Below are 27,774 nucleotides of genomic sequence, written 5' to 3'. Positions count from 1 at the left end.
TTACAAGGCAATCTTGAAACTGTAGGAGAAGATTTGACAGTAGCTATAAATTTAAACCAAGTATATGGTTTGTAGTGTTTTTGAAACAACTGCTTCACTGAAGAACTATATGGCCTAACTCCAAGGGGAAGAAGGACTTGCCAGGCACAGAGATGCAAACTGCTTAACTTAAGATCCTATTCTGATGAATAGAACACATCCAACTGTTATTACAGTATAATTGAGCACTATGACTTAATAGGCAAAACACCAGATCTATGCAATAAACCATACTCAAAAGAAATGTTAACTAATGAGGTATCATCTTTCATCTGGCAAATTAGCCAAGTTGTATACGTGTGTGTTTTAATTATGATCGTTAAGGCTGACAAGAGCATAGCAAGAGAGGGTCTTCCCCAGATGGCTTGTGAGTCTAGACTGATACAGGCTTTCTGTATCAAAGTCTTTTGGCAATGCTAAGAGGAGCCTAAGAAATGCCCATACTTTTTGGCTGAGAATTGCCACTTCAGAGACTCTGTCCTAAGTATACATACTGAAACACAGTCTCAGATACACGTAGAAAGTCATTGCTTTTGTAAAGACATCTATAGCTATAAAAACAAAGAATTAGAAACAACAGCAATTGCCTCCAGTAGCAGATTGGTTAAATTGAGCTTTTTGAGAAGATGGCACACAGGGTGAAAAAATGAAAACACATGTTCTAGCTCTGTTCAGTGGCTAACTAGCAGGGCAGATGTGAAAGGCCAGAATTACTCTCAAAGATGCATAAAGGAGGGATGTGAAAAGACTAAGGAAAAATATAATTTAAGAATTGGGATTAGACAGTAATTTGTCCAAAAAAAAAGGGGAGATTAGATCTTTTTTGAACATAGATTATATATATAAGAACAAATTGGACAAAACCACTAATTCAAATGGAATATTAGATAGTCATTAAAATACTTGTAGAAAAATAAAAAACATAAAACAACATTGACAGTGTTATTAAGCAGGGAAAAAAGGCAATGGGTTATAAATTATAGAAATAAAGTAAAAAATTATATTTATAACTTTTCATAAAATTGACGTGTGTGTACACATGTCAACTATGATTTGTATGGGTAATTATGCTCATGCTGTAAGTATTTTCCATTATTTTCTAGAATGAATATGTACATCTTTGATAAGTGAAAACCAAAATCAACTTGACATTCAACTTTGCTTAAGTAGGACCTTGGAAGGGCCTTAGATGGAGGACAGGATAGAAGGGTATCTATCACATATTCAAATCTGTTGCTATGAACAGGCGTGAAAAAAATAATTAGGGCCTCTCCTGGTGGCACAGCGGTTGAGCGCTGGGCTGCAAAGCTGCCTGCAGCCTCGGCAGCGCCGGTTTTGATTCCTGGCTGCCAGCAAGGGTCCCACATGGCACACAGACCTCTCCTGCCATGCCCGCTGCTCCCCTTAGCAGTGTGTTTCGTCAGTCTGCCTGTTCTGTTCCCCGTTCCAGCTCTGGTGAGTTCTCTCACCCTCCTGCACTTCTGACTGTACCCAGTGCTTGTATAAATAAATAAATAAAAATCTTAAAAAAAAAAAATAATCAACTTCAACTAGGAGAGTTCTTTTAGAGGAGGAAGAGAAGCACGGTTGTGATAAGGAAGACCCTGGAAGCTATTCTGACCATGTCCTCTCCATGGATGGGGCCTGGGTCCTAAATAGCCCTTTTCATTTATTTCCAGGAAGAAAACAAGTGAACTGTTCATGAGGATTCACTACAACATGCCCCCAGGTGAGTGGGGGAGCCCCAGCTCAGCTGGGATATGTGTGTGTTCCAGTGTAACTGGGGCAGGACCAGCACTGCTCACATACCCAGGATGGCAAGAAAATAGGGTAACTCCACTTTTCTTGGTATTACTGACATCTCATGAAGTCTCCAAATTATATTAGCTTCTAGAGCAGTAATCACTTTTCCAGGGTACCTATTTCAAAAGTGAGACCACAAAAGGCACCCCCCCAAATCATTATGCAAACCCCAGAATAAACCCAGTGCTGCGTCTCACCAGGGACTGCCAGCTTTCCTTCCTGCAAGCCTATTATTCATGAGTTTGCAGTTTCCCAAAACTTTTCTTAGCTCTTTGTCTACTTTGGTATAGCCTCAGGCCATGGTTATTTGCTCCCCTTCCAAACATTTTAATCATCTCCATGCTTCTCTTTCTCCATCCTACCTTAAAAAAGGCAACTTGAGGATTGGCATCCATCTGCTTAGCTTTTCTACTTTCATAAAATTTAACACTTTTTGCAACCAATGGGGGTAATCTTGATTTTCTTCTTAACACCTTCTTGCAACACTGATGCTATTCAGGGTGCATGTGTCTTGGGAATTAATTTTGCTGTCCCCCAATGCCACTGGATTGTGTACCCAGTAAACTACAGTCCCCCCATGCTATCTGAAAGTAGAGCATTCCTATGAAAGCTCTTGTAAGTCAAAAGAGTGTAATAGGAAGAAGCAATTACCATCAATTTATATGGAAAATTTTTGAGCATTTCCAGACCCCCAAAATAACCTACCAAATCATACCAAATAACATGTAAAACCTAAAATAACATTAACATATAGTAAAAGCAGGAATGATATGCTAAATACATAGCCTGAGCCTGGAGGAAGGAGTTCTCAGGAAAGGATACCACTCCTACCGCTCGGTTGGGCTGCGAATGGCTGCTGCAAACCAAATGCTGTTTTCATTTTTGTCTAAAAGTGAAAATCCTCTGTGGATTTCTTTGAGTTATCAAAAACAGATACTAACATAAGCCCTTCCCTAAAGCAAAGTGGTGAAACAGGAACTCCTGGATAGTGAGGGATACCTGTATTCTTATTTTTAGAATGTTAGCTATTCCTCCCCACTTGCTCACTCTGTTTTCTAAATGAACTCCAGAAATATGTCTTCCAAGGTTGCCAGTGAGTGAGAATGACAGGAGGGCAGTCATTAGCCACATATCCTTGAAACGATCGAAGATAGAGCCAATCTCTCCATTAAGGAGTATGATTTTGCCTTGTATCAGTTTTCCTTCCACGGATTGTCAGGAATGGAGGTATTGGCTTGGGCATGGCAGAGCAGGTAAAAGGTAAACTGTCACATCCAAGTACTGAAAATTCAGTTTTGCCCCATTTGACCAATTACACATCATGGATAGCCAAAGAGAAGGCCAAGAGACACGTACAAAGGACCATTATTTAAGACCAAGTAGTTTCACTTACCTCTAGTGTAGTTAATACAATCTTCTCAACTGAAGAAAAATAAGCCTCCCACAAGAATTGTGTCTGCTGTCTAAGTGCTAGGATTTTATCCTGATGAATAGACCTGATTGTAGAAGGAATCTGTAATACAAGGTGAACACGTAGTAACTGTAACTGGAAAACGAGGAGATGCCAATTTGATCAAGATAACCCACTTGGGTTGGGTTTTTAATCTTCATAGCATCCAGTTTCTAGCATACAGATATACTAAAAAAATCACCACCCCTTACATTGAAATGCCTTAAAAGAGGTGTCAGGTACAAAGAATGCTTACTGGAAATCAGTTTTAATGACTATTAATGCAAGTTATTGTTGACCTCTAAGATTGGGTAGCATGTTATCATTATTTGCAGTGTTCCTATAGTATCAACTGTGTCTTTTCCTCTGAGTATCACACATCCTTCATCCTGCACTTGGGCCATCAAATTTAACAGGGAAGGAACTGCTGACCTTGAGGAAAGACTGAAAGACGTCATCTCCCAAGCATTTCTAGGACATGCCATGCCAGGGACTAAAAATTATCTACAAAAGGACATTTTAGGGGAAGTCTTTGAGTCTCCTCATTCAGTCTGAAGCTGGGGTTAATCATAGATACACCACCTCTCTCACCCTGGAGTTTTTCTGCTCCCCTACACCTCTCTTTTTGGCTCCAGCACTTATCACCATCTAATGCTATCTGCCAAGCATTTACATATGTTTAGCCATCACTGCTCTCTGTAAAGTTACAGGATTTTACAAAAGGATCTATGTCTTGTCCATCCTGATGCACATTTTAAGACTAGGAGAGTAGTTTTTGTTAGTTAATGAAGAGCAAGCTGAAATGATTGTGGCCATCTGAAGTCACCTCAGGGATATCATTATTTTTACTAGCAATTTAGCTGAAATGGTTAAGCACTGGGACACAGGAGTGAGGTTCTTGGCTCTACCATCTCCTAACTTTCTTTGGATAATTTACTTCTTCTCTCAGAGTGCATATCCTTTTTTATAAAAGGGAGAGATTGTACTAAGAACATAAGTTTGTAATGAAGACCAGAGAAGTGCCTGGTACATGGAAAGCTTAATTACTACCACTAGTTAATTACTACTAGTAGCATCATTATAATTGACAGAAGAGAGATGATAAAGTTGGACCAATTGCTTAATGACTGCTTGAGCACTTGCTTGATCTAGAGCTCTGAAATGAAATTTTCTGGGTTTCTGGTGAGTTCCCTGAGCTGGCTTCCTATCTTCACCTATAGTTCAAGGTCTATTTCACTTATGAGTCTATACTCTTAGGGGAGATTCCTTGTGATTAGCAACTGCCCTTTTGTTCTCACCTCTTTCTGCATGCTTGCCTCCCTAATGCGTAACTAATCAGACAGACATGGGGGCCCAAGCTGAAGCAGGAATGTTCTGTTAGCTGATTTAATAAGAAAGTTACCCAAGGCACTGTGACAAAGACTACATCTGAATTTCTACTGGAGGGGGAGGAAGTGGTAGCACAGCTTTGATTCAAGACTATTCTTATGAGAAGCAATGAAACTGTTTCACAATAAGAACATAAGGACAAGCTCACTTTCCTTGGCAATGCCCAAAAGCGGATACTAAATCTGTGCCCCAAAGTATGTAATATGGATTCCCCACATTGAAAAAGCTAGGAAATAAAAGGTACAAGAGAAATACTGGCAGGTAAACATTACGCTGGAATCAGTGATCAAAGTCAAATGGAAGTAAATTATCCTTATAGAGGGCAGAGAAAACTTTCAGAGAGTCTTGATAAGTCAAAAATTTATTTTGATCTATTCACTGAGAAAGTTGGCTAGATTGCCAAAGAAAGAATAGAAAAAAAAATGTATCCTGCTCAAGTTCTATATATACCCTCTTCAAAATGCCAATGGTATTTTCAAGGAGTCATATAGGTTGACTTCACAGTTTTATCATGGTCAAAAGGAACGAGTCTATTAGAAAACTACCAAAAGCTCTCTTTGTTATGTGGATTCCAGAAAAGTGAAGTTGTAGTCATGAAGGGAGAAATTGACAATCAGGGATTAACCTACCAAAGCATGCCCCCCTCTTACAGATGGTCACATCTTGATGTTATCACATCAACTGAAAATGTTCTACCATTTGTGGGGATGAGAGGTGTCTGAGAGTGCCCTGGAAGATAATTCCAATTGACTGAAAAGACAGTGCTCCAAGTCTTAATGACGTTTGTCTGTTGGCTATTAATCCACTTGTCCTGAGAGACAGGTATGGGAAAGTGATAAATTAATTGCAATTTGGCCGGATTGTTTTGAAGTTGCAGAACTCAATGAAGTCTTAATAAAAGGTCATGTACGATACAAAAAAACTAATGGAATCTACAAAAACAGATATAGGAAAGTAACATTAAGTTCTCTTGGTGACATGATGACAAGAATATATGCAAATAAAAACATCCAAGCTGTTCTAAAACAGGAAATGAAAAATTGTAACATAACAAAAACATTTCCCAGAGCAGACATTCAGGCTCTTTGCCAACACTTTAAAACCACTGTCAATGACAGTGCAGACACTGTTCAATACGGAGGCAGCTGTGCAACGCCAGCCTGCATGAGAGGGAAACACCAGCAAGCTTGGATGGGTGTAGGGTGAGAAACAAAATTTTCAGATCAAGCCAAAAAAGTTCAGAAGGTGAAAAATGTATCAAAGTTGGTGAAATGGTAGAAAGTGGACAATCATGATTAAGGATCTTGGAACATTCTCCATCTCAAAGACATACTCCCAACTTACATCAAATTCATCAGGACATCTATATAAATGGAGAAATTAGGACTTGTATATCTTAATCCCTTTACTGCCCAAATTTCCTTTTAATGAGTATGCATTATTTTGAAAATCAAAAGGAAGGGGAAAAGCAATCTGGTAAAGAAACTAACACTTTTGCTTGTCTGTTCATGAGTAAATGTTTTAGACACACAGCATCTGAGTATGGGGAGGATACTCCTAGATCACAATTCCTCTTTGGTGTGGGAGGTCCCAGGAGCCTGAGTAACAGACAGAAGGAGTGTTCTGGGAGCTGTTTTCAGCTGGACTTGCCTAAACTACAGGTTTCTCAATTACAGATATTTCACCTGTTACTTCGGGGAGAGTGCAGAATTACTCCACCAGTTAGCTGGTAGATTGGTCAGTGGCACAGAAGTAGAATCAACAAGGTGAGAAATTCAATTTTCTGGATAACAAATTACAACAAAAAAGCAAGGCTAGTTAAAAGAATCATCCCACAAATATTTTGTGGTAGTTCCAGATAAAGTACATAATGCCATCAAAGAAAAGCATTAAAACATTCTACAGTTTTAGAGAAAGGAATATGACAATTATGTTTAACTTGACACATTATTGCACATAGGACTTCAGAAACCAACTACTATTTCTGCCCCCAAATTTCTGTGTGTATTGTGTCCCCTTTCCCAAGCAGTTCTGGAGAGTTTAATATTTTTATTAGACACCTTGGTAGAAGATTAGTTGGCTGTGTGTGCATCAATTTCTTTCTGGGCCTTCCATTCTGTCTGACTGGTCCATAAGACATCTCTCTGCCAGTACCATACTGTTCCAATGGCTGTCACTTTGTAATTTACTTTGAAGTTAGGTAGTATGATACCTCCAGCTTTGTTCTTCTAGCTCAAGAATAATTTGACGATCAGGAGTCTTTTGTAGTTCTATATGAATTTTGGGATTGTTTTTCTATTTCTCTAAAAGATACCATTGGAATTTTGATAGGGATTGTATCTCTGAATTGCTTTAGATAACACGGATGTTCTAACACTATTGTCTTGATTCTATAATACCAGTCAGCATGGATGAAACTTGGGGAATTATGCTAAGTAAAATACACTAGTTACAGAGAGACTAACACTGCACTTACACAAGCTATCTAAAATAGTCAGATTCATTATATTAAAGAGAAGAATGATGGTTGCCAGGAATTGGAGGGAGGGAGAAATGGCACTTACTAATGAGTGGGCAGAAAGTATCAGGTAAGCAAGATGAATAAGCTCTAGAGGTCTGAACAACACTGCAGTTAGAGTCAACAGTGGAGCACTGGCACTTAAAAATGTGTCAAGAGGTAGATGCCAGGTTAAGTAGTCTTACTACAACAAAACTAAATTAAAAAAAAAATCCAAATGGTCATGATACATTAAAAAAAAAACAAAAACATTTTTTTCCCACAGGCTGTTCTTTTAAATATAATGTTAAAGATAATGCTGATTCGGGCAGCCAAACTGGATCATTTGAACAAGGAGAACACTAATTATAAGAATCAACCCGAGAGACCACTCTTCTTTTGAAAATTAATCTGAAGGCAAATATAGAAACAGAGGCAAGGGATAGGAAAAGAGGGATGATACAAAAGCTCTCTTGTATCACTTCTAAAAATTCTGAACATGAAAGGAGCAGATAAACATCTCTTCCTAGAATCAAAGCTCATGTCCTTTATCTACAACTTTTCCTTTTCCAAACATATTCCCTGGACCTGGGCAGATTTTGTGTTGGAAAGTGAACAATGTCATATAAATGACTTCCTATTCACCATGACACAGGCAATTTTCTCCTGATAAAATTTCTTTTATAGACCTGACCTTTTGGATTCATCTTCTTTGAAAGTTTGGACGAAGGTAGCAATAATCCACTGATCTGTTGAAGGCCACAGCCCCTTCCTTACCTGTAATAACAATCTCTCATCGCCTATGACGGCAGCTTGGTTCCAATTAATCACTTCAGAGAATGGCAACTCCCATCCATTGCTGAGCATCACAGGGACACAGGCAGCCTGTGCAAAGGAGAGGACTTCATGAGTGGGGGCAGTGACAGCAGGAACCATCCCAAGCAGGGTTACAAGTAGCACAAGTTCAATTACTGGCAGTTCTTTATTGCCTGGATCCAGTCTGCTCAGGGCAGGAGAGAAGTAAACTTGTGACTTAATAGGTCACAGAAAGGCTGGATGCGTGCAGCTGAGATTTTGGTATTTGCAAGTCTTGTCCTAGAATGCTAAAACCCCATTCTATTCTAGTATATGGTTTGGCTGACCTTACTTTCATGAAGACGACTGGCCTCGTTGGAGAAGGTTTATTGATGTAACAAAATCTTTCACCAACAAAATGCTAGCATAAAACCAACCTTGAGCATAAACGGTTTTGTCAATGCAACTGCTACAATTCTGCTTGAGATGTGATTTACCCTGGTATCCTGAGAACCAGTGAGCAACACAGGGCTCAGCACGCCTGATAAAGCCCTTTGTGGATTTAACTACTAGGGGCTGTTCACCTTCCTCCCCACCGCTCTGCAGACACCTGACCTCGAACCTGTTCCCTTCAGCGTGGTTGACCTGAACTACTGCCATCCCAATGTGCTGTCTGCACAGGGACGTAACATCCTGAAACCTCAGACTCATGGCAAAATTCTGGCTGCACATAATTCATAATCCAAACCAGAGGACACTCTGCCTCACACCACACCCCAAGAGGCTGCGAGAACACTACCGGTGGAGTGCTTCGCAGAACACAGAGAGCACCTGAAAAGGGCTTTGAAGAGAAGGAAGCTCTTGCAGGACAGAATGGTGGACATCAGGAAGCACAGGACAGACACAGACACAGCAAGGCGCAGAGCAGAGCAGCATGGAGACAAGGAGGGACAGAGGAAAGAGCAGAGAGCATGTGCTTTCTCGCAATCGGGGAAGGCTGGTTTCAACTTCTAATGGGAAACGTGGACAACTGAGGAGAAGGTATTTCTGCAGAGTGAGGGGAAGAGCAGGGAGAAAACCACGCAGGCCTCGGAGCTGCAGCGGGGACAGTGGGACCGCTCACTGCAGTCTCGGGGTCACTGGGCAAGTAAGTAGCACCGTGGCTCTGCTGGGTTTCATTTTCTGAATTTAGAGGAATCGACTGACGACTGAGGGGGACTGACAATTTGGCCTTGGGGGTGTTGTACCAATAAGTCCTTTTCTTGGTTCTTAAAACTGGCTTTCAGGAAAAGGGCAGGGTCTCAGAAAGGACTGGGAGCAGGTTGCCGGCAAGTAATCAGATCTATTCTGTTTGCAAAGTTTGCTGAAGGTACATTCTCTGGGGTGGTGAAACCATTTAATCTTCTCATGTCCAATGTCAGGGTATAAATCTCCCCGTTCCCACTCATACAGATGTTGTTCTGATTTCCTTGGGAAAACAGACTTCAGATCTTCAAAGGTAACCCACGCATTCTGCTGAGATCCCAGGAGAAGGGGCGAGGTTAAATCTGCCAACTCTACTCCTCAGCCTTATTCTGGGGTGGCGTCTCTTACCTGCAGAGCCTCCAGGAATCTGAAGGACCCAAGCCTGCGACCACGAGGAACCAGACAGAAAGTGGCGTTGTGCAGCATCTCCCGATAATCATACCTGGAAGGAGAGGGGGAGCTGTCAGCAGGGAAGACACATCAGGAGCGGGGGGTGGGGGTGACGGAGGATGAACATCTGGGCACAAACCTACACAAAACCACCCAGAGCGACTGGGGAGCCACAGGGTGGGCAGCCCTCACATTTCCAGAGAGGGGGGCAGTTGCCCAAAGAAGGACAAATGTCCCCCTTCAGCTGGCAAGGCAGGTGGGGGCTTTTGCAAAGATAAATGAAGGACAAGTCTGGTGGTCCTGACACAGCTTGGTTTGCCTAGTTTTTGCTTCTAAAACCAGGTTTTTGTGTTTTGTGACTTTATGGAATAGTTGCTCGCCCCCTTCCCCAAAGCTTAAACAGAAATTGCTACTTCTTGTTCTTTTTTAAGACCAGGTCAATCAGCAAAACCAAGACTGTTCTTATTTCCAAACCTCCAAAACCAGGTTATTAAAAACTATTCAAAATCTCCATGGCAGGCACAAAACATTTATTTTCTCCTTCCAGCAGTTTCTACACTGAACCAAGAACATCCAGTTGCCACAAGCACTCCCGCATAAGAAGGGTGAGCATGGCTTGTAGGGAAAAGGGCTGGTGAGACAGGAGCCAGACCAAGAAATGGGGAAAAAAGAATATTGAGAACAATGAGTCATGGCGGGTGCAGGAAACCGGACTGCAGAAGAGATGCTGTTTCTTTAATTCAAATACCATTTAATGATGTTACACTGTTTTCACACTTGTAAAAATGCAAAGTAAACATGAGTGGTGTGTGTGTGTTTGTTTACTCAGTGAAGTGCAGGGAAGATGACACACATTTCATTTTGTTTAGGGCTATTCCTTTAAAAATAATTTCCAGGGCCTCCCCTGGTGGCGCAGTGGTTGAGTGCTGGGCTGTGAAGATGCCCGCAGCCTCTGCAGCACCAGTTCAATCCCCGGCCGCCGGGCGAGGGTCCCACATGGCGCGCAGACCTCTCCTGCTGCGCCCGCTGCTCCCCTCAGCAGTGTACTTTGTTGGTCTGCCTGTTCTGTTCCCCGCTCTGGCTCTGGTGAATTCTCTCACCCTCCCGCGCTTCTGACTGTACCCAGTGCATGTATAAACAAATAAATAAATCTTAAAAAAAAATTTTTCCACAAGCTCTTTCCTAAACACACACTTTCAAGTTTATTTAGAGTTTAAGAAAACTTGGGCAACTAGAAGTGGCTCGTGTCCTGCAAAGGCCCAGCTTCTCAGAGCTAAGATGGAATCACTCTCATTTTTCACGCGCTTGCCATACTCAGCAGACAGGTGTGACGCTGGCAGTAGCATATGTCACCAGCATTTTCTGAATCTAGTCGTCTAATTTAATCATAGCCCCAAGGCACTGAATTCCTCCCTCCTCTTTTTGGGATACTGATATATACATTTATATTTTTAAAGTCCATATCTATTTTTATATTCTCATACAAACTAGGCATATGGGAGTAAGCCAATTTTCAATTATACACCCGTCATTAAGAAAGGACTTCATGCAAAGGACCATTTGCTTAAACAAGCATGTACAACTAATTTGCACAAGATAAGGTCACCGTGAATGGATTAAGATGATCTCCATTGAGAATAAAATAAAAATCCTTGCTGCATTAATTAAACTACAAAAAACAGACTTAGGAGAAAAGTTTTTAAGAAGGTTCAAAGTTAGCTAAATAAAAAAGATATTAGATTATGATGGCATGGCTTCGTTTCCTCACTCAACAAAGGGAAGTAATTGATAATTATCTTCAAGTTCAACTGCTGCTACTGTCTGAATCGTTACCTAATTGATGGAGAAGCGGGAAACATGTGCACAGACACACACATACATACATAGCTGAAACTGAAATCTTTTGTTATAAAAAGGTCAAATATATTTCAAACTACAGCAAAGTTTAATAAATGCCCAAAATAGAAAGCCCCGAGGGACCAGCACAGAAGGTCCTACCTCCTCATCATTAGGCTGCTAAAAATGTGAAAACCTATTAATGTTCTGGATTATAACAAGTTTCAGAGTTGCCAGTTGCAAATTTTACTCTAGCAAAGGAACAGAGGGAAAGGCAGAAAACTTAAGAGAAAAATTCAAAAGACAGTCATACGTGAGTTGATTTTTAAGTGGTTGTAGAGAAGGAGTATTTGCTGATACAGCAAGTAAAGTTTGAATGGTTGAAGCTTGTGTTCACACATATACGAGGTAATGGGAGATGTGGGGTAAGGTTGCTGGCAGAATCAGAAACCCATTAGATAGCCTTGAGGTCTCTGGGCCTCAGTTTCCTCATCTGCAAAGTGAGCCAGTTGGACTAGATGACAGAAGATTATTTGAATATGCCACTGTTCCTTGTCATCATATCATAAGAAGAATGTCATTTGAGAAAGGTTTCCATAACCATTAGATGCATGTGTGTATAAATTTAGGTCTGTCGATATCTGCTTATATGTATACAATGTATTTGCATATTCATACAGACACACAAAGGCACTACAGAACATATACATGCATAACATAAACCAGTGATTTTCAGACTTCTAACCATGAATGCTCAGCCCATTAACCAGCCTCTCTTTGGCACTTGGGGCAGTAAGCCTGTGAATTACCTATATATTAGAATTGAAGAAATGATACCCTGCAAGGTAGCAGGGGAACAATGGTTTACCATTTAGATCACATGCAGTACCCTCCCACTCAGCCCTTCTGTGGACCGACCTCTCTATTCGGATGTTCTCACATACCCCAAATCTACCTCCTTCTAGGTTTACACTCATTCCTGTACTGAGATGTTCCTTCAAGAAATGCTATGTTTAGGCGCTGTTCCAGGCCTGCTTATACTATGCAGAAAAGATCCTTTTCTAGTTATAGACCTACTAAAGAATCACCTGCTAATAAGATAAGGCCAATGAGAGTGGAGGGCTCAAATCTCCCAGAGGTGCTGCATTACAAAAAACACTACGCAAGTCCGCTTCTTATGTGGCACACTCTCTCCCCAGATGAAAGAACAATTCAACAAGTGAAAATTTATAGCAACATTCATTTAAAGTCTCTGGAAATTATCTTAAGGGCATAATGTGATATGGAGAAACATTCACTTAAGAAAATCAACTCAAACTCAGAAGAGCAAGTCTGAGCGGCATCTGGGCCATTATCAAATCCAACCAGCTCTGCCTAAGGGATGCTCCATCCCCAGTGAGTATGACCAAGAGACGGGGCTCCCTCCCTCTAGTTCCCATCAAGAAAGTCAAAAGACAACCCCTAGAAAGGAGAAAATATCTGCAAATCATAAATCTGATCTAGGATGTTGATCCGGAATATGTAAAGAACACTTACAACTCAACAAGGAAAAGACAAATAACCAAATTTTAAAAAGGAAGGATTTCAATAAAGATTGTTTCAAAGAAAATATACAAGGTACATATGAAAAGATAATCAACATTATTGGTCATTAGGGACATGCAAATCAAAACTACAAGGAGCTACCACAATGACTATCATCAAAAGGACAGGGGCAGCAGTGTCGGTAAGGCCGCGGAGACAGTGGAACATAAATACAGGTGAGAGTAAATGGTACAACTTCATTGGAAAGTGACTTAGCACTTATTTTTCAAACTAAAAGTGAGCTTAGCGTATGACCCAGAGATTACACTCCCTGGGCATTTATCCCAGAGAAATGAAAACTTATTTTCATGCAGACACTTGTTCACCAATGTTCACAGAAACTTTATCTGTAACAACCTCAAACTGGAAATCAAGCGAACGTCCTTCAGTGAGAGAGTGATCCAGCAAACTTGCATATCTGTAGCCTAGAAGACTTCTTGGCAACAACACGAAATGAACTGCTGATATACACAACAACCTCGAGGAAATCACGTTAAGTGAAAAGTCCACTCTCAAAAGGATACAGACTGCATTATTCTATTTACATTGATGGCACTCACGAAATAACAGAATAATAGGAGAGAAGAGGTGAGTGGTTATCAGCATTAGGGACTGGGAAGAAAGCACAGGTTTTCTGATCCAGCAGAGTGGGTAAAGAAGGAGTCCTAGAGAGTCCTCGATGGGTTTTGCAGGCTTTTTATTTAGATTTACTAGGCATATGGCAGGCAGGAGTGCTGGGGGGTCAGGAGGCTGGCAGTCCTCACAGCCCCCAGCAAATCCTCACTCCTCACTCTATCTGGGGTCTCTGGCCTTCTCTGGGCTTCTCTCGGCTTCTCTGCTCCTGCTGGCATCCCCGTGATGCCGCCCTTAAAAGCCCAGTCTTAGCCCAGGTGAATGCCATCTACCTATGCCCACACCCTACTCCAGGTGCCCGCCATCAGGCATGCATTCAGGACCACAGGGTTCCGTCATCCATCCTAATGATAATTAACACATTTTTGAAATCCTAAGTAAGAAGGTAGATAGGTGAAGGAAGGAACTAACCTCAAAAAACTTTCAGCTTTAATTTATAAATGGTCTTGTTACCCTTTTCAGATAGACATTTAGTCTCCACTGCAGTGAGGACACCAAAGGAAGAGCCATTTTCATAAGTGACTGCAAAGGAAAACGCGATAAAAATATGACCCAGGATTTAACCTAGAAACCAATACCACTCTATGGCCATAATAATTCTCTGCTTAAAGTTGTATTGAATAATGTATGGGATGCACCTCATTTAAAACAGGCCATGCAATAATCCATAATTGAAACCCTTCCCCTTATTTCACTGGTAGCAATGCAGTGCCCCCATGGCAGGGAAGGGCAGCCTGGTGCAGTGTGGGGGTCCTCTCAGACTGTCCTCCCAACCCCAACATCACCTGCATCAGCGTGGAACTTGGAAATGCAAATTCTCAGCCTCACCCAGACTGCTTAACCAAAAACTCTGAAGAAGGGCCCAGCATTGTGTGTTTCAACAAGTCCTAAATCATCATCTAACCTAAAGTTGGAGAAATATGGGCATGGTAGTTAAGAGCTTAGTAATTAAAAGCTTAGTGGTTCAGTAGCTTTAAGACACAGCCAAACCCGGGTTTGAATTTCAGCTTTGCTCTTTAGGAGCTGAGTGATCTTGGGAAAGTGACTGCCTAAATCTGAGTTTCCTGACTGGCAAAATAGGAATACGCTTATGCTATGAGGATTGCATGACACACTTTAACTAAAGTGCAGGTACATTATAAGCAATCCATAAATGGTAGCGATTATCATTAAGGGAGGCAACAGACTTAATGGAAAATGCAGTCGAGCTGCAGTTAGAAAACCTGGGCTGAGAAATTTGGGTTCCAGATCTACTGCCGTTTATGTGACCCTGTGCAAATCATTTAACTTCTCTGGATCTTAAAGTTTTGAAACTCAAATGAGCTCATGTGCACACCATGGACAATACAAAGCACTCTGCAGCTGCAGGTTATTGTGTGTGAACTACATGAGAATGGAAAGAATAAATACATTAAGAAGCAACAATAGAAAGAGAACAGATTCCCAACGACAGAGCCAAAGGAAAAATGTGGAACAGACTCTTTAAAATGAAAACAGAAGCTGTGACTCACAACAGAACAGCAGTTTCTAATTGAAAAGATTTTGCTTTATTATCAAAAGCTTCAGAGACAAGGATGTTGCTGGTGCGGGAGCAGGTCCTCCTGTGCGCCTCGCTCCTCAGTTGCACGCACATTTGCCACCTGAGCCTGCTTTTTGCTAATCAAACAGGATAGGGAAGAAGCAAGTGATCTAGCCTCCTCCCCTAATCACACAATTCTAGTCTCCCCAGGATGTTGCTACAGTGTGGCTCAAGCATTTGTTTATAAAATAACAACTATAGCTGATATGTTCCCTCCAGCCCCCATCAGTCCTCATAAGAATTTATCATTTTCCTTATGGCCAGGTTTGCATTACATCTCTTAAGGAAAAAAAAATGCAACAAAAACAAAAGCCAGGCACCAAGATGAGAGAACACACCCCTCACAAAACCCCCAGTTTGGAGAGTACAAGGCATGGAGGCAAGGGTGAGGTTTCTGTTACAGGTGGGGTTTGCCTGGGGAAGACTGTGGGACCTATCATGTCTGGGGTCGTGAGTCACCGAAGAGCTTAACAGATGAATGACATGTCACCAGTGGACCCCTCAGGACTTGATCTTCCCAGCCAGATGACCTTATCACTGTCGGTCACAGCTAGGGAGCAGTTTGGGGTCCGGCTTCAGGAATATTGTAGAGGGCGTTTGCTTTCCTTTTCATCATGCTGTGTCCTCAGTCCGCACAAAGGCACTATCTTGAGTTATTTCTTATGGAGTGAAGACCTAAGCAGTTCACCTAGTTTCACACTTTGGCACCAAAGGCCCACCATTTACAAGGACACTTTCGGCATCTCCCTGTTGGTGCAAGGGGTCAAGTCTCAGCATTATGAAGCTGTTGCCAGCCACTGCAGCATGAGTTCGATCCCCAGCCAGGGAGCTGACCCACATGGCGCAACAGACCTCCTGTCTTGCTCGCTGCTCCCCTCAGCAGTGTATTTCATCAGTCTGCCTGTTCTGTTCCCCACTCTGTCTCTGGTGACTCCTCTCATCCCTGTACCTCTGGCCTGTACCCCAGTTCTTGTATGCATAAATAAAAATAAATCTTTAATGAAAATAAAAGGACACTTTCTTCCCTTTTGAAACTCTACCCACTCGCACCAGGAATTCAGTCCACCATGAAACTTTATTCATAACTAACCAAGTTGCTGCACACCCTTTCTTGGCCTATATAGATTTAGCACTTCGAATGTTTTCCTTTTTTTGGAGAAAAGTCAGAAGTCCATAGCATATAACGATACAAAGTTGGCCCAAGGCACAGATTTGCACTGAGAAACGCGCATGGCAGCCAATCTTTCAGCTGGAGAATGGACCCAGCAGGCCATCACACGATCAACGTGTCTTGTTAGCACAAATATGGAAAAATAAGGTCTCCTGTGGCCTCAGTTGCACCAAACTGCTGCACCTCTGCTCCTTGATGCCACCACTGCTGGGAGCAAGGTTGGGCTCCGGTCTGGGACAGGTCTTCATACACTTTCACACTTGGCTTTCCCCACCACCCATTCACACATATGGGGTACCATTTTGTGGGCTCTGACTTCACACCCATCTTTCATTCACATCTAACAACTGCACCTAAAAGTGCATAGAGTTATACCCTCTTTCACAGGAAGGAGACAGTCAGAAGGATGCTTGGGATCAAAATTCCATACAAACACACTGAACCATAACCCTGTATCAAACGGAAATTCTCCCATCCCACATCTACCCTAGACACCTACTGACAGCTCGGAGCTGGTGGGCCAAGTGGCAAGAGTGATCTACAGAAAGTAATGAATAGAAGAGTGTCAGGCACACCTCGTGCTTTAAAAGGGGTAGAAGGACCATCTCAGGTCCTGCTCATTGGTTAGCAGCCCTGTGGCGACTGAAGAATATTCTTAAGTCAGTGAAGAAAGTGTGAAGGTTATTAATCATAACAGTGGTTAAGTTTCCCAGGGGCCGGGTGCTCCACACCATGCTCATCACTGCTCTGGATGTCTCCAGTCACCAAGTGAAAAAGATGTGAGTGGCCCCATTAGGCTGATGATAAAGCAGAGTCGCCAGGGTTCTGAAGGGCTTGGACAGGGAGGGCCGGATTGACAACGTGCTCTCTTGTCTCTCAGAGCTGCCTAGAGGGAAGACAGCATCCAGAGCCGAGAACTGTGGAAGAGATTTTTGATAGCCTGGACCAAGGGACATTAATCTCAGAAAGTTCTCTGGAGGAGGCTGGGATTTGGGGTACCAGCTTTTCTGGTCAGTAATACCAAACTGTTTCAAGATAAATGCAATTCTAGGACACGTCAGTTTAAACTCTCTGGATAGAAATGAAGCATTCCCGAAAACCTAAATAAAAGGCTACCTGGGTGCAGGGTGGAAGAGGCAAGACAATGAAAGAATCAGCAGCAGCAATGACCTGGCAACATGACAGGCCAGAAGAGCCTCCCCCACCCCCAAGTCCTGGCTAAGCCAGTTAAATGCGCATGATAAGCTCCAGGGCAGCAGGGAAGCCCCAGGTCAGTATCTTGCTATGACCCTTTCACCAGGCTGTTTCAGGAGGCCTGCCCAAGTGGAGCAGGGCCAGAAAGTGTGACTGGAAGCTGAGAAGACCAGCCCCTGGGTCAGTAGCAAGGCGTCTAGCCTCAGAGGGCCTGTGCCCCCAGAGACCATCTGAGTCCCAGGAAACTGGTGGTGGCAAGACACTCCTCTTTCCTCCCTCAGCTTCATTCCCACTTCTGGAGGAAGCCCTCCCAGATCTCTGGGTCTTGGCAGAGATCTCTTATTGCTCACACAGTGCCGAGCTGGCCTCTTCACGGTTCACTCTGTATTAAGTCACCCATTGTCCTTCCACTGGATTCCAGGAAGCAGGACCGTGGTTTTCTGGCAGGAATGTTACCTACCACTGGGCCTTGTCTATGGTGGCTGATCAAAAAATAGAGATTTTAAATGGTGACCAGTACTCAGAGTCTGCAGGTTTGCATTTATTTGTTTGGGGGTATGGAAGTGAGAGGGGAACCAAGAAGAGATGCAAATTCTCAAGACAACAATCTTGATTCTAGCTAATAACATGTCCAGTGCTGCATTATGCCAGGTCTTCCAATGTGATTTTCACTCCTGTGTTTAGGCTGACCGACCCTAACTTACTTAGAAAATGGTGTCATTCATTTATTCACATTTTTTTTTCTGTCTTTCTTTAGTATATTTTCTATCCCATGTTCTCTGTTTTATTTCTCAAGGACTGGCACCTTATTAAAAATGACATCTTTCCACACATTGATGGGAAATTTGTGTTTCATCAGCCCCGATAAACTGCTTTATCTACAAATCAGGTCGAATATATGCAAAGCACTATTCAAACTGAATCTTGTCCTGGCCTTTTTTCATGTCTAAATTGAAGAAAGAAACTGCAAAGCCTCCTCCCCATTTCTGTAAGGATACACGCTGCAGTGAAATAGACAAAGAATACAGGGCTCACCCCCAAAGCTCTGACCTCTTCCCTTTTGGGTCAAGACATTCTTTCTTTGCATAGCCAGCCTGGGTCAGCCCTGGTATTAGGAGATGTTTAGAATTCCTGCTGGTCTGTGCTCATCACAGAGGAGGCACCAGGCAGGGGCTGTCCCCTGGCGATGCACATGTGCCCTGCATTCTTCTCTCTGCTCTTAAGTGATTATAAATACCTTGAGAATCCAATTAGAGTTAATGAAATGATGGCTGGTTCAGCCAACCTCAGCTTGCCATCTCCTCGCCTACTTTTGGTATTCCTGGGCTCCACCTTTGACTTTGACAGTTCAGGCCAGCTATTCCTGAGTCTTTTGCTTTGAGCAAATGGGAACGCAGAGCTCAGCATAGATGGAGATGGTGCATCCCCAAGTGATTATAGGCTATCAACATAATATGAAGGCTGCATGGATCTAGTTTTTCCATGGAAAGTTTAACTTTTCCTATCGGTATATGCAAATGTATAAATGTAGAGATTCCTATGTGTGCCCATAGGACTTAAAAAATTGTATGATGGCTAGCAATCTGATGCCACACATTGTTTATTAGTGAGATCAGCCTCCCATGAAGGCTTGGTCATAGGAGATTGGGAAGGTCAGTAAATTGAGACTCTGCCATTTGCTTTTCAGAAATACGACAGTGCCCTGGGGGAGAGTCTTGTGAACCTGTCATCTCTCCTCCAACTGGCTCGACTTAGCACATTTCACTTAAGAAGAAGCTAAGGAGGTAGCCAGCACCTAGGTGGACTGATTTTGGGAAGAGGTTGTGGAACAGAGGGAAAATTTAAGCTTCTGATGGGAGAGAGGTAGACCAGATAGCCCTTTAGATGTCGTCAAGCCCTGATGTTTCCACTGAACTAATTTATGTTGAATAGCTCCAAGGTGCTGAGTAGCTAGGGAAACAAAGAGGCAAGAGCCTAATGGTTTTCATAATTCCTGAAGAACCAGAGTCTCCTCCAGCCCCTCTTTGTTGCATCTACTTAATTTTACTCCAATGGGTCTTCATTTGCACACAGCAAAAAGAAGCATACCTCAGTTCTTATTAGTTGCAAACCAGCATAGGTTCAAGCATATCCTCCTTTTTGACCTAAAATCTATATCCCATAGAGCCCCCTTTATGATGTCACACCCTGCCTGAAAACCCTCCAAAGATACCTCCTGGCACTTAGAATAATATTCATACCCCTGCTATGGCAGAGAGGGTTCCCGAGAACTGGCTTTTGCCCACAGATAGGACTCTCTCTCCTGACTCTACAGCTTCATTGTTATCTCAGTTTCTAGACATATCATATCCATTGCCATCTCCTGGACTTGTACCTGCTATGCCCTCTGCCAGGAGCATTTTGCTCCTAGATCTAAGATGTTGATCAGCATTCAGATAAACAATCAGTTTTCAGAGAGGTCCTCATAGACCAGCCTGTGTTCCCAGCATCTACTGTCCCATTGTCCTGTCTCTGTCCTAGGATATACCACTGTCTTTCTTCCTAAATATAATTAGTCTCCATGAGGACAGGCACTCCAAGCCCAACCAATAAATCTGTGCCTGGGATCATCATAATCTTACAAATAGTTTTAAATAAATGCCAGATCTCCTTATTCCTCAGGGAATATGCCTGTGAGATTATGAAGTTTCCAAATTGCCAGACACCTTCAGAGATATCTCACAGGACAAGTACTAAGAGGGTTTCAGAAAGGTCGCTTATCTTTGTGTTAGGCAATACCAGCATTATTTCTCTGGTTATTGTGAAAATTTGTCAAATTCTCCAAATGCCATCTGCTATGAAATCAGGATCCCACTAAAAATGTATTTCAGGGGAAAAAATGTTTAAAAATGCCTTTAAGGGATGTTTATGTAAAGTGACAAGATAAAACCTACATAAACTAATATCCAGAAAACTGGAGTTTCTGGCCTTGACTTAGTCAAGGTGCTCTGCTTCTGGATCCATGCTTATTTATCAAATGCAGCAATCACATTGGTCTTGTCTGCCTAGCAAGGTCTACTGAGGCCCCAGGAGCCAATGCATGTGAGGTAGTGGGATGTTCAGGAGGTGGGCAAGCTTTCTCTTGGAATGGCCCTGGTGTATAGATGAGGCACAATAAAGGAATGACACCATTTATGTTTTCTCTTTTTCGAGTCCCAGATTGTTATGGCTTATACACCAAATCCATCCAGCGCTCTGGATCATTTTCCAAAGGAAGCATCTGCAATAGGCAGATTGTTACCAAAGCCAGTGATTAGACAGACATGCTCTGCGGTGCTGAAAGACCAGCCACAAGTTCCCATTTTCCACTGTGCTAAGTTTTCGGCTATTAACCAATCAGTCTGTTTTGAGGGCATGAATGTGTAATAGCCTCAGAACTGTTAGTTACAGCGCCCTTAAAGAGAGAGAACCATTCTGTCACATGGATGGGCTTGCTGCTTGGTTTCCATGAAGGTGTCTTGGCTTTTAAATATACCATCAAGTAAAATTTGGCACCAAAATACAAAGGGAGTAACTTCCCTTGTGGAGGAGCTGATGCTTCGGCTGTATGTCCCACAAACTGCCTTACTTGGGATTAAGTCTAAACAAAATTTAGGGGTGATCTCTATGGAAAGTTAACCCAGCAAGGCCAATCAACCATATCCCTTTCTAGGAGTGTTGGTTTAGGAATTATGAAAGTTTTGGAGGTGCGAAAACATAATTGGAAAACTTTTTTTCCCTGCTTAAAGGGCTAATTGATTTCACAGGTGTTTAATTATCATTTGCTGTGAGATAATACCTTGTAGTGCCATAAAAAATGGATTTAATTTTCAAGTGCTTGCAAAACCATTGCCAAAGCCAAGTTAGAGCTAAAGCTAGATAATTATTCTATAAATCAAACACACTGCCTCCTTTCTTTGAAATTTTTAATACTTGTGGATAATGATATCTGACAACCTTGAAACGAACATGAAAAAGATTTTCCTGCCAAATGCCAAAGTCAACCATTGGGGCATCTCAGGCCATTGGTTCATTAACGGTGACTCAAGTGGCCTCAAGACCCCCACGGGCTTCCAAAACATGCCAAGGGAAAGGCATCGGTCTCTGGCAAGACCAAGCATTCTCTACCCAGATCAAATGGCCAGACATCCATAAGGTCTACAGAAAAACACAAAGAACCAAAAAGGGAATCCAAACCACTCTTAGTGCAATACTATCTGAAAATGACACTTTCTATGAGCCCAAACTAAGAATTCTGAAAGTGCAAAGTGAAGTTTTTCAACTTGATCAATGAACACTTGCCTGTCTTTTGCTCAAGGTACAGCACTTGCGCTCTCTGTAATAACAAGGCAGAGAGAGCCTCCCTGGTGGTGCAGCGGTTGAGCGCTGGGTTGCGAAGCTGCCTGCAACCTCTGCAGTGCCGGTTTGATCCCTGGCTGCTGGTGAGGGTCCCACAAGGCGCCCAGACCTCTCCTGCTGTCTGCTGCTCCCCTCAGCAGTGTACTTCGTCAGTCTGCCTGTTCTGCTTCCCTCTCTGGCTCTGGTGAATTCTCTTACCCTCCCGTGCTTTTGACTGTACCCAGTGCTTGCATAAATAAATAAATAAATCTTAAAAAAAAAAAAAAATAACAAAGGCAGAGAAATCAGGTATCCAAAAGAAAAAAGTTCATGCTGCAAGGCTCTGCAAAGATCGACTAGTCTAAATACCCAGCTGAAAAAAGCCAAGCCAGGACAGGTCCAGTAACTTGCCTAAGATAACACTATCTGTGGCAGAAGCAAGATATCAATACAAAGCCTCTTTCTGAGCAAGCAGGGAGATGAAGAGACAGCTGGAAAATGGATTGAGTACCATTCTCTTCCAAAATCTAAAAATAAAAGAAGGAATTTTTAAAAAGCAAAAGCGGGGGGGGGGGGGGGAAGGAGGAAGACTTCATTCTGTAAGAGGAGTGGCTCTTGTCCCCACAGAGCCCAGTTTCCACGGAAGTTCTGAAACAGCCTGAAATAACTGTAAGGAGGTTTCAGTGGTGCCACGTTTCAGGTTTTTCTCCAACTTCTATTCAGAGGCTGCTGAAATCATAACATGTTCCATTAGATTAAGTGTGCTTAAATGATTGAAGAAAGCAGCCAGTCTGGCCGGGCATGCATGCACACGCAGGCAGCATTATTTATTTATTTAAAGCCTGTGTACGGACTGTGCAAGCACCCAAACCACCGTTACGATGCAGAGTCTCGGGCAGTGCAAGCTGACCTGGGCAGTCCTGGTTAGGGGGCAAGGGAAGATGCAGAATAACTGGGGCCATCCTGGACCTTTCAGTAAAAGGGCCAAAGGCATGTGGGCAGAGAGAACGGGGGAGATGTGGGTCACCGTATAGTCCAAAAGGGATGAAGGTGTACACACAGGGACTGGCCTGGGATGGCTGTGATGACTCCCACCATCAATGAAAATGGTGACAAAAATTATAGTTAACACTTACTGAGAGCTTAGTACACACCCAACTCTCTACAAAGCACGTTATATCTATTTGGTCATTTGACTTTCCAACAACTCCCCCCCACACCCCCGCCCCTGAGATAAGTAACACTGTCTCTTAGTTTAAAAAGGACGAATTAGAGTATTATACCCAATTTCTCTAAATTAATAATAGGCAGGTGGAATCGAACTCAAATGTACACTGCCTTCCTTCTGCAATGCTTCTTTGGGATGTCCCAGGAGCAGCTAAGTGAGCTCTGTCTTGAGGGACACCATGATAGTCGCTATGGAATCCACTGGGCTGACAGGGTCTGCAGGCCTGAGTTATGTCTGGCATTGCACCAGATCCTTTAATCAGCTCTCAGTTAGCCAGGATATTGTTCCTGAGGTTAGCCCCTGTCCAAAGGATCCTACCTACAAGGAAGTAGTTAGGAGCAGGTGAGAAACTAATAAACGGCTGTTCATTTATTATATTTTATCTCAGACAGGACCACTTTGGGAACACAGAAACTTCAAGTCTTCTTCCACAGAATTTATAGAATTGTTTCCTTCTCAATTCATTTGGCATCGAGACTCACGACATGCCTTTGAGTTGCCTAGGAAACATGTGGTGCCTCTACTACAAGTGCAGGTGCTGGCGGCCGTGAACAGGACAGCGAGGGGACATAAGGCACATACTCTAGGGAACACTAACACTTCATTACTCATTCACTTAGTCATTCATGCACTTACTGGTCCATCCCTCTACCCACCCAAGTACCAATGATACTTATTATGAACCTACTAAGTACCAGGCGTTCTATCATCAGCAGTGGGGAATACAACGGTGAGCAAAAATCATTGCCACCATCATTTTCTTTATAGAATGTAGTCTCACTGGGGAGACTGATATTAAAAAATTAACCAGAAAAAAATCAACAGCTGTGGTGAATGTTCCAAGGCGGCAACTAATATTTCTACAAAAGCTCATGAAATATGAACTTGACCTGATCAAGGAGGAGATTAAGCTGAGACGTAAGGGATAAATAGGGTCAGCAGGATGGACAAGGGGCAGAGAAGAGAAACACAGCCAGCAGGGTGACAGCACACCATACAAAGGCCACCAAAAAACTGAATATACGTTTGGGCAAGCAAACTATATACAGCACAACTAGTCATCTCAACAAGTCAAAACACCTTGCTGTGAAGTAGACTGAACCCCCATAGGGTGCTATGTTAAACAATGGCTGGGGCTTCTCGCTGTCTGGAAAAGTGAGCCCGATTAAGATGGGCTGTCTGGATGGGTCAGAACTTGGCACGAAGCACTAATAGTGTGCTGGCTTTCTAGACCCCACACAGCCACTGAGCAACAGCTGTGGGGCGGTGCCCTGTAACCCACGCTGCAGATGGGAAAGCTGTGGCAGAGATGAACCTTCACTCACCAGAGCTGAAAGATATTTAGACCTGCTCCACGACGAGCCCCCGCAGCCCACCTATTTTAGCACTTACTTCGGGGCCTCTTTTCCTGTTGCTGCAGAATTCCACAGGCTCTGTAGAGGTGGTGCTGAGTCCCTAAATAATCATATTTTCACAGTAATTAAAAGCCAAACTCCCCAACTCCCTAAATGCTCTGAGCAGCTTGAATGCCTGTATTTTGCCCTAACATCGAACATCTCTAGGGTGAAGGAAAATCAGAAAAGACTGAAATGACTTAATTGTAGAAAGAGGCAGTCTCACAAAGCAGAAGTGGACGCGGGGAGGGCGGGCTCGGGAGAGCACCCTGGGGCCCTGGCTCTGCCCTTCCTCCAGCCCTGACAGCGGGGGGCCAGCGACCCACAGGAGGGGAGAGGCCAAGTGAAACATATTCCTGCCACAGGGATGAGTCCTCCCTGCTAACTTAATGGTCTTTAAGGTGAAAGGGGTAAAAGAGGCAATTTCAGTTATTAAGGTATTAGTTTAAATTGCAGTCAGGAACAATAGAAAAGTCTTCGCTGAGGTTCATCCAACAAAGACACTGTTTTCATCCATCGGCCGTCTACACTAATTTAAGGATTACCCAAGAAGCTCTGACACAGCAGAATAAAGATGGTACTGTGACACTGGACCAGCCCAGCCCAGCCCACGGCCACTTTCATCTTTAGGGATGCTGGTCCCTTAGAAAAAAAAGTTGGGGGGACAAACCTGGAATTGCAAACACTTACACATCATAGAATACAGCATTTCTATTCTTTAAATCAGAGTCCAGACTAGAATAACGAGCTGAGGGTAGGAATCCAAGGGAAGTATATACAATCTGCTTGTTAAAGGATGCCTTCCCGTGCAGACACGGCTATTATGGCAGCGATAGCATTCCAGACCGGGAGCAGCAGGCCTCCACAGCATTTTTTTATGGGCAGTTTTTGATGGCATTAGAGGAGGAGGCATAGACGAAACCTTTCAAAGCATGGAGCACTGAACATTGGTGCTTGTTCCAATAAGGTAATTCAAACAAAGTATTACTAAACCTTTGCCACAGAATTTAACATGTATGCTGACAATAAAAAGGTTTATTTCTAGGTTTTTCTGATGGCTACATTCCACGGAAGTTAATGCATTTATGATTTGGCGTGAGTCTTTTCTCCCACTCTCCTCCCTCGCTACACACACACACACACACACACACACACACACACACACACAGATTTTGGCTCTGACAGGGTGCTAGGCATATGCACAGTAGTCTGAAATCATCCAGAACTGAGAAAAACCAAATGAAGCTCAGGTCCATTTGGTTAACCTGTCACTGTGAAATCCTCTAGTTAAAAATAACTCAGAACTCAGTCATCGTCACAAAACCCCACATGTTCAAACCCTTGAGTGGCTGGGTGGATAGTGAGGAAACATAATTCAGCCATTACTTCATTTTTTAAAAAAACTAGAAAGACATATATAATTGAGAGTGACAGACATTAAAAGCTACACACACTCAAACAACAATCCTAGGCCAAATTAAGATGGTTTCATTCTTCTCTCCACTGTGATATGGCCTGGGTAGGGGGTGAAAGGAGAGTCTTGGATGGATATGTTAGACTGATACCTGAAGGTGGCACAAGTTAGATATAAAATACCCACCTGAATGCACACCCAACACCTGCATCCCCAGCTCAGCAGCAGAATGTCCAAGTGCTACCCACTTAGCTCTCAGCCCACAGGCCTGTGGGTTCCCTTGGCTAAGTCTACTTATAAGCTAATTCATAATTTACACAATGTATCCAGACATGGAAGCTAAGACATAAAACATTTATTGACAAAGAGACCAGCTTGTCATTTTAAAATAATTATGTTTCTTTAAGCAAACTGCCAAATTTCATCTTCTCTAATTTACTTCTTGAGTCTTATAGGCACTTTAAGTTCTGGTTTTATGTGTGTTTGTGGAAGGAGAGCAAGGGGATTCTATTTTCTCCCTGAAACTTTTAAGCATCCATGATCCCTATGGGAAAACCGAAAAATATGGGCGTGACGCCCGCATCTCTCTGAGATCTCTTGAGGAGAAGGTATTCTCTAAATGCTGTCGATTTGGTCAACTCAATATACACAGGAAACAACTAAACAGTGAACACTGATGTTAACTAGATGATAACCTGTGCAAACAAGTGTGACACTCTGCAACTTTAAACTTGTACACAACAGAATGTGTGCAACCTTGATGAAATTTAGACACTAGAGATGCAAAACATGTGCTCTCCAAGAAAATCATGCTTTGGTTTTGTTCCCAGATAATAATGGACAATGCAAACCTCAGCACAGTTTCAGGTGCTTTTAAAGGGAATGAACAGCCACTAATTGCAAAGCTCATTACCACTAGCCATTAAGCATGTAGCTACCCACTTCAACCAGTAGATGGGGCACATCCACATGGCAAGTGCCCCAGTGAACTGGCCTGGCGAGAATAGGTCCAGTTTCCTCTTAGCTCCCAACCAGTCAAGAAGACACCAGAGCAGAGAAGGAAAAAAGAGGGACTGGATGACTTCCCTTTCATTCCTATATTACAATTTTAAGAAAACGGGGTGGAGGCCAGAGAGGTTGGGGTGATCTCAGGGTGGCCAGCTCAGAGGAAGGTGGTGGTTACTCCCCACACCACTTTGAATATACTTTATACAGCACATCATTCGCTCAGTAACTTACTTATTCTCATGCAGGGCCAGTGTTTACTGAGAGCCACAGTGTCCGCCATGGGGACCTAAATGAAAATGAATCATGCTCCTTGGAGTTCATCACAGATGATGGGGGACACAGACCCCTCCCCGCCAGAAATCCAAATGCAAGGAATATGTAGCTACAAATCCTGGCAGGGGCTAAGAACACACAGGCATCAGAGTGATGATAGATGGGAGGTGGCAGCTGAGTGAAGAGTGGCCGACTCCCTAAAGGGTGTGGGAAGAACAATTGAGCAAGCAGGAACCATTTGTACAGATCCCCAATCTGGAACGTTCTTGACACATGCTAAGAACAAAGGAGTCCAAGTCTGTCTGGGTGGTGGTAGAAGTGTTGGTGGAGGAGGGAAGGAACAGACAGGGCCAGGAACACTTCTCTCACAGGGCAGTGAATGTCCCTGATTTGACACCCCAAAGAAAAACACACACACAAATATCATTACTTTTCTGGGGGCTATTTTAAACTCCTTACATATATAAGGGTCACTGGCTTCTCAAAATACCCCTGA

The 27,774-nt window shown here is 42.9% G+C and overlaps 1 protein-coding gene across 1 annotated transcript in view; it reads right to left on the bottom strand.

Moving 5' to 3' along the window:
• EXT1 (exostosin glycosyltransferase 1) overlaps positions 1 to 27,774 on the bottom strand; it is a 268,860-nt gene that overhangs the window by 25,110 nt on the left and 215,976 nt on the right. Inside the window, exons 2-4 of the mRNA XM_037502429.2 lie at positions 9,567 to 9,660; positions 7,956 to 8,063; positions 3,236 to 3,355 (exon numbers count right to left, since the gene is read on the bottom strand). Coding sequence (XP_037358326.2) covers positions 3,236 to 3,355; positions 7,956 to 8,063; positions 9,567 to 9,660 — 322 coding nt within the window. The remainder of the gene's footprint in view (positions 1 to 3,235; positions 3,356 to 7,955; positions 8,064 to 9,566; positions 9,661 to 27,774) is intronic.

Source organism: Talpa occidentalis, unplaced genomic scaffold (assembly GCF_014898055.3).
Source record: "Talpa occidentalis isolate TD23 unplaced genomic scaffold, MPIMG_talOcc4v2.1, whole genome shotgun sequence".
Lineage (NCBI taxonomy): Eukaryota > Metazoa > Chordata > Mammalia > Eulipotyphla > Talpidae > Talpa > Talpa occidentalis.
Note: the sequence above shows the minus strand (reverse complement) of the source record. Positions and strands in the feature narration are given on the sequence as shown.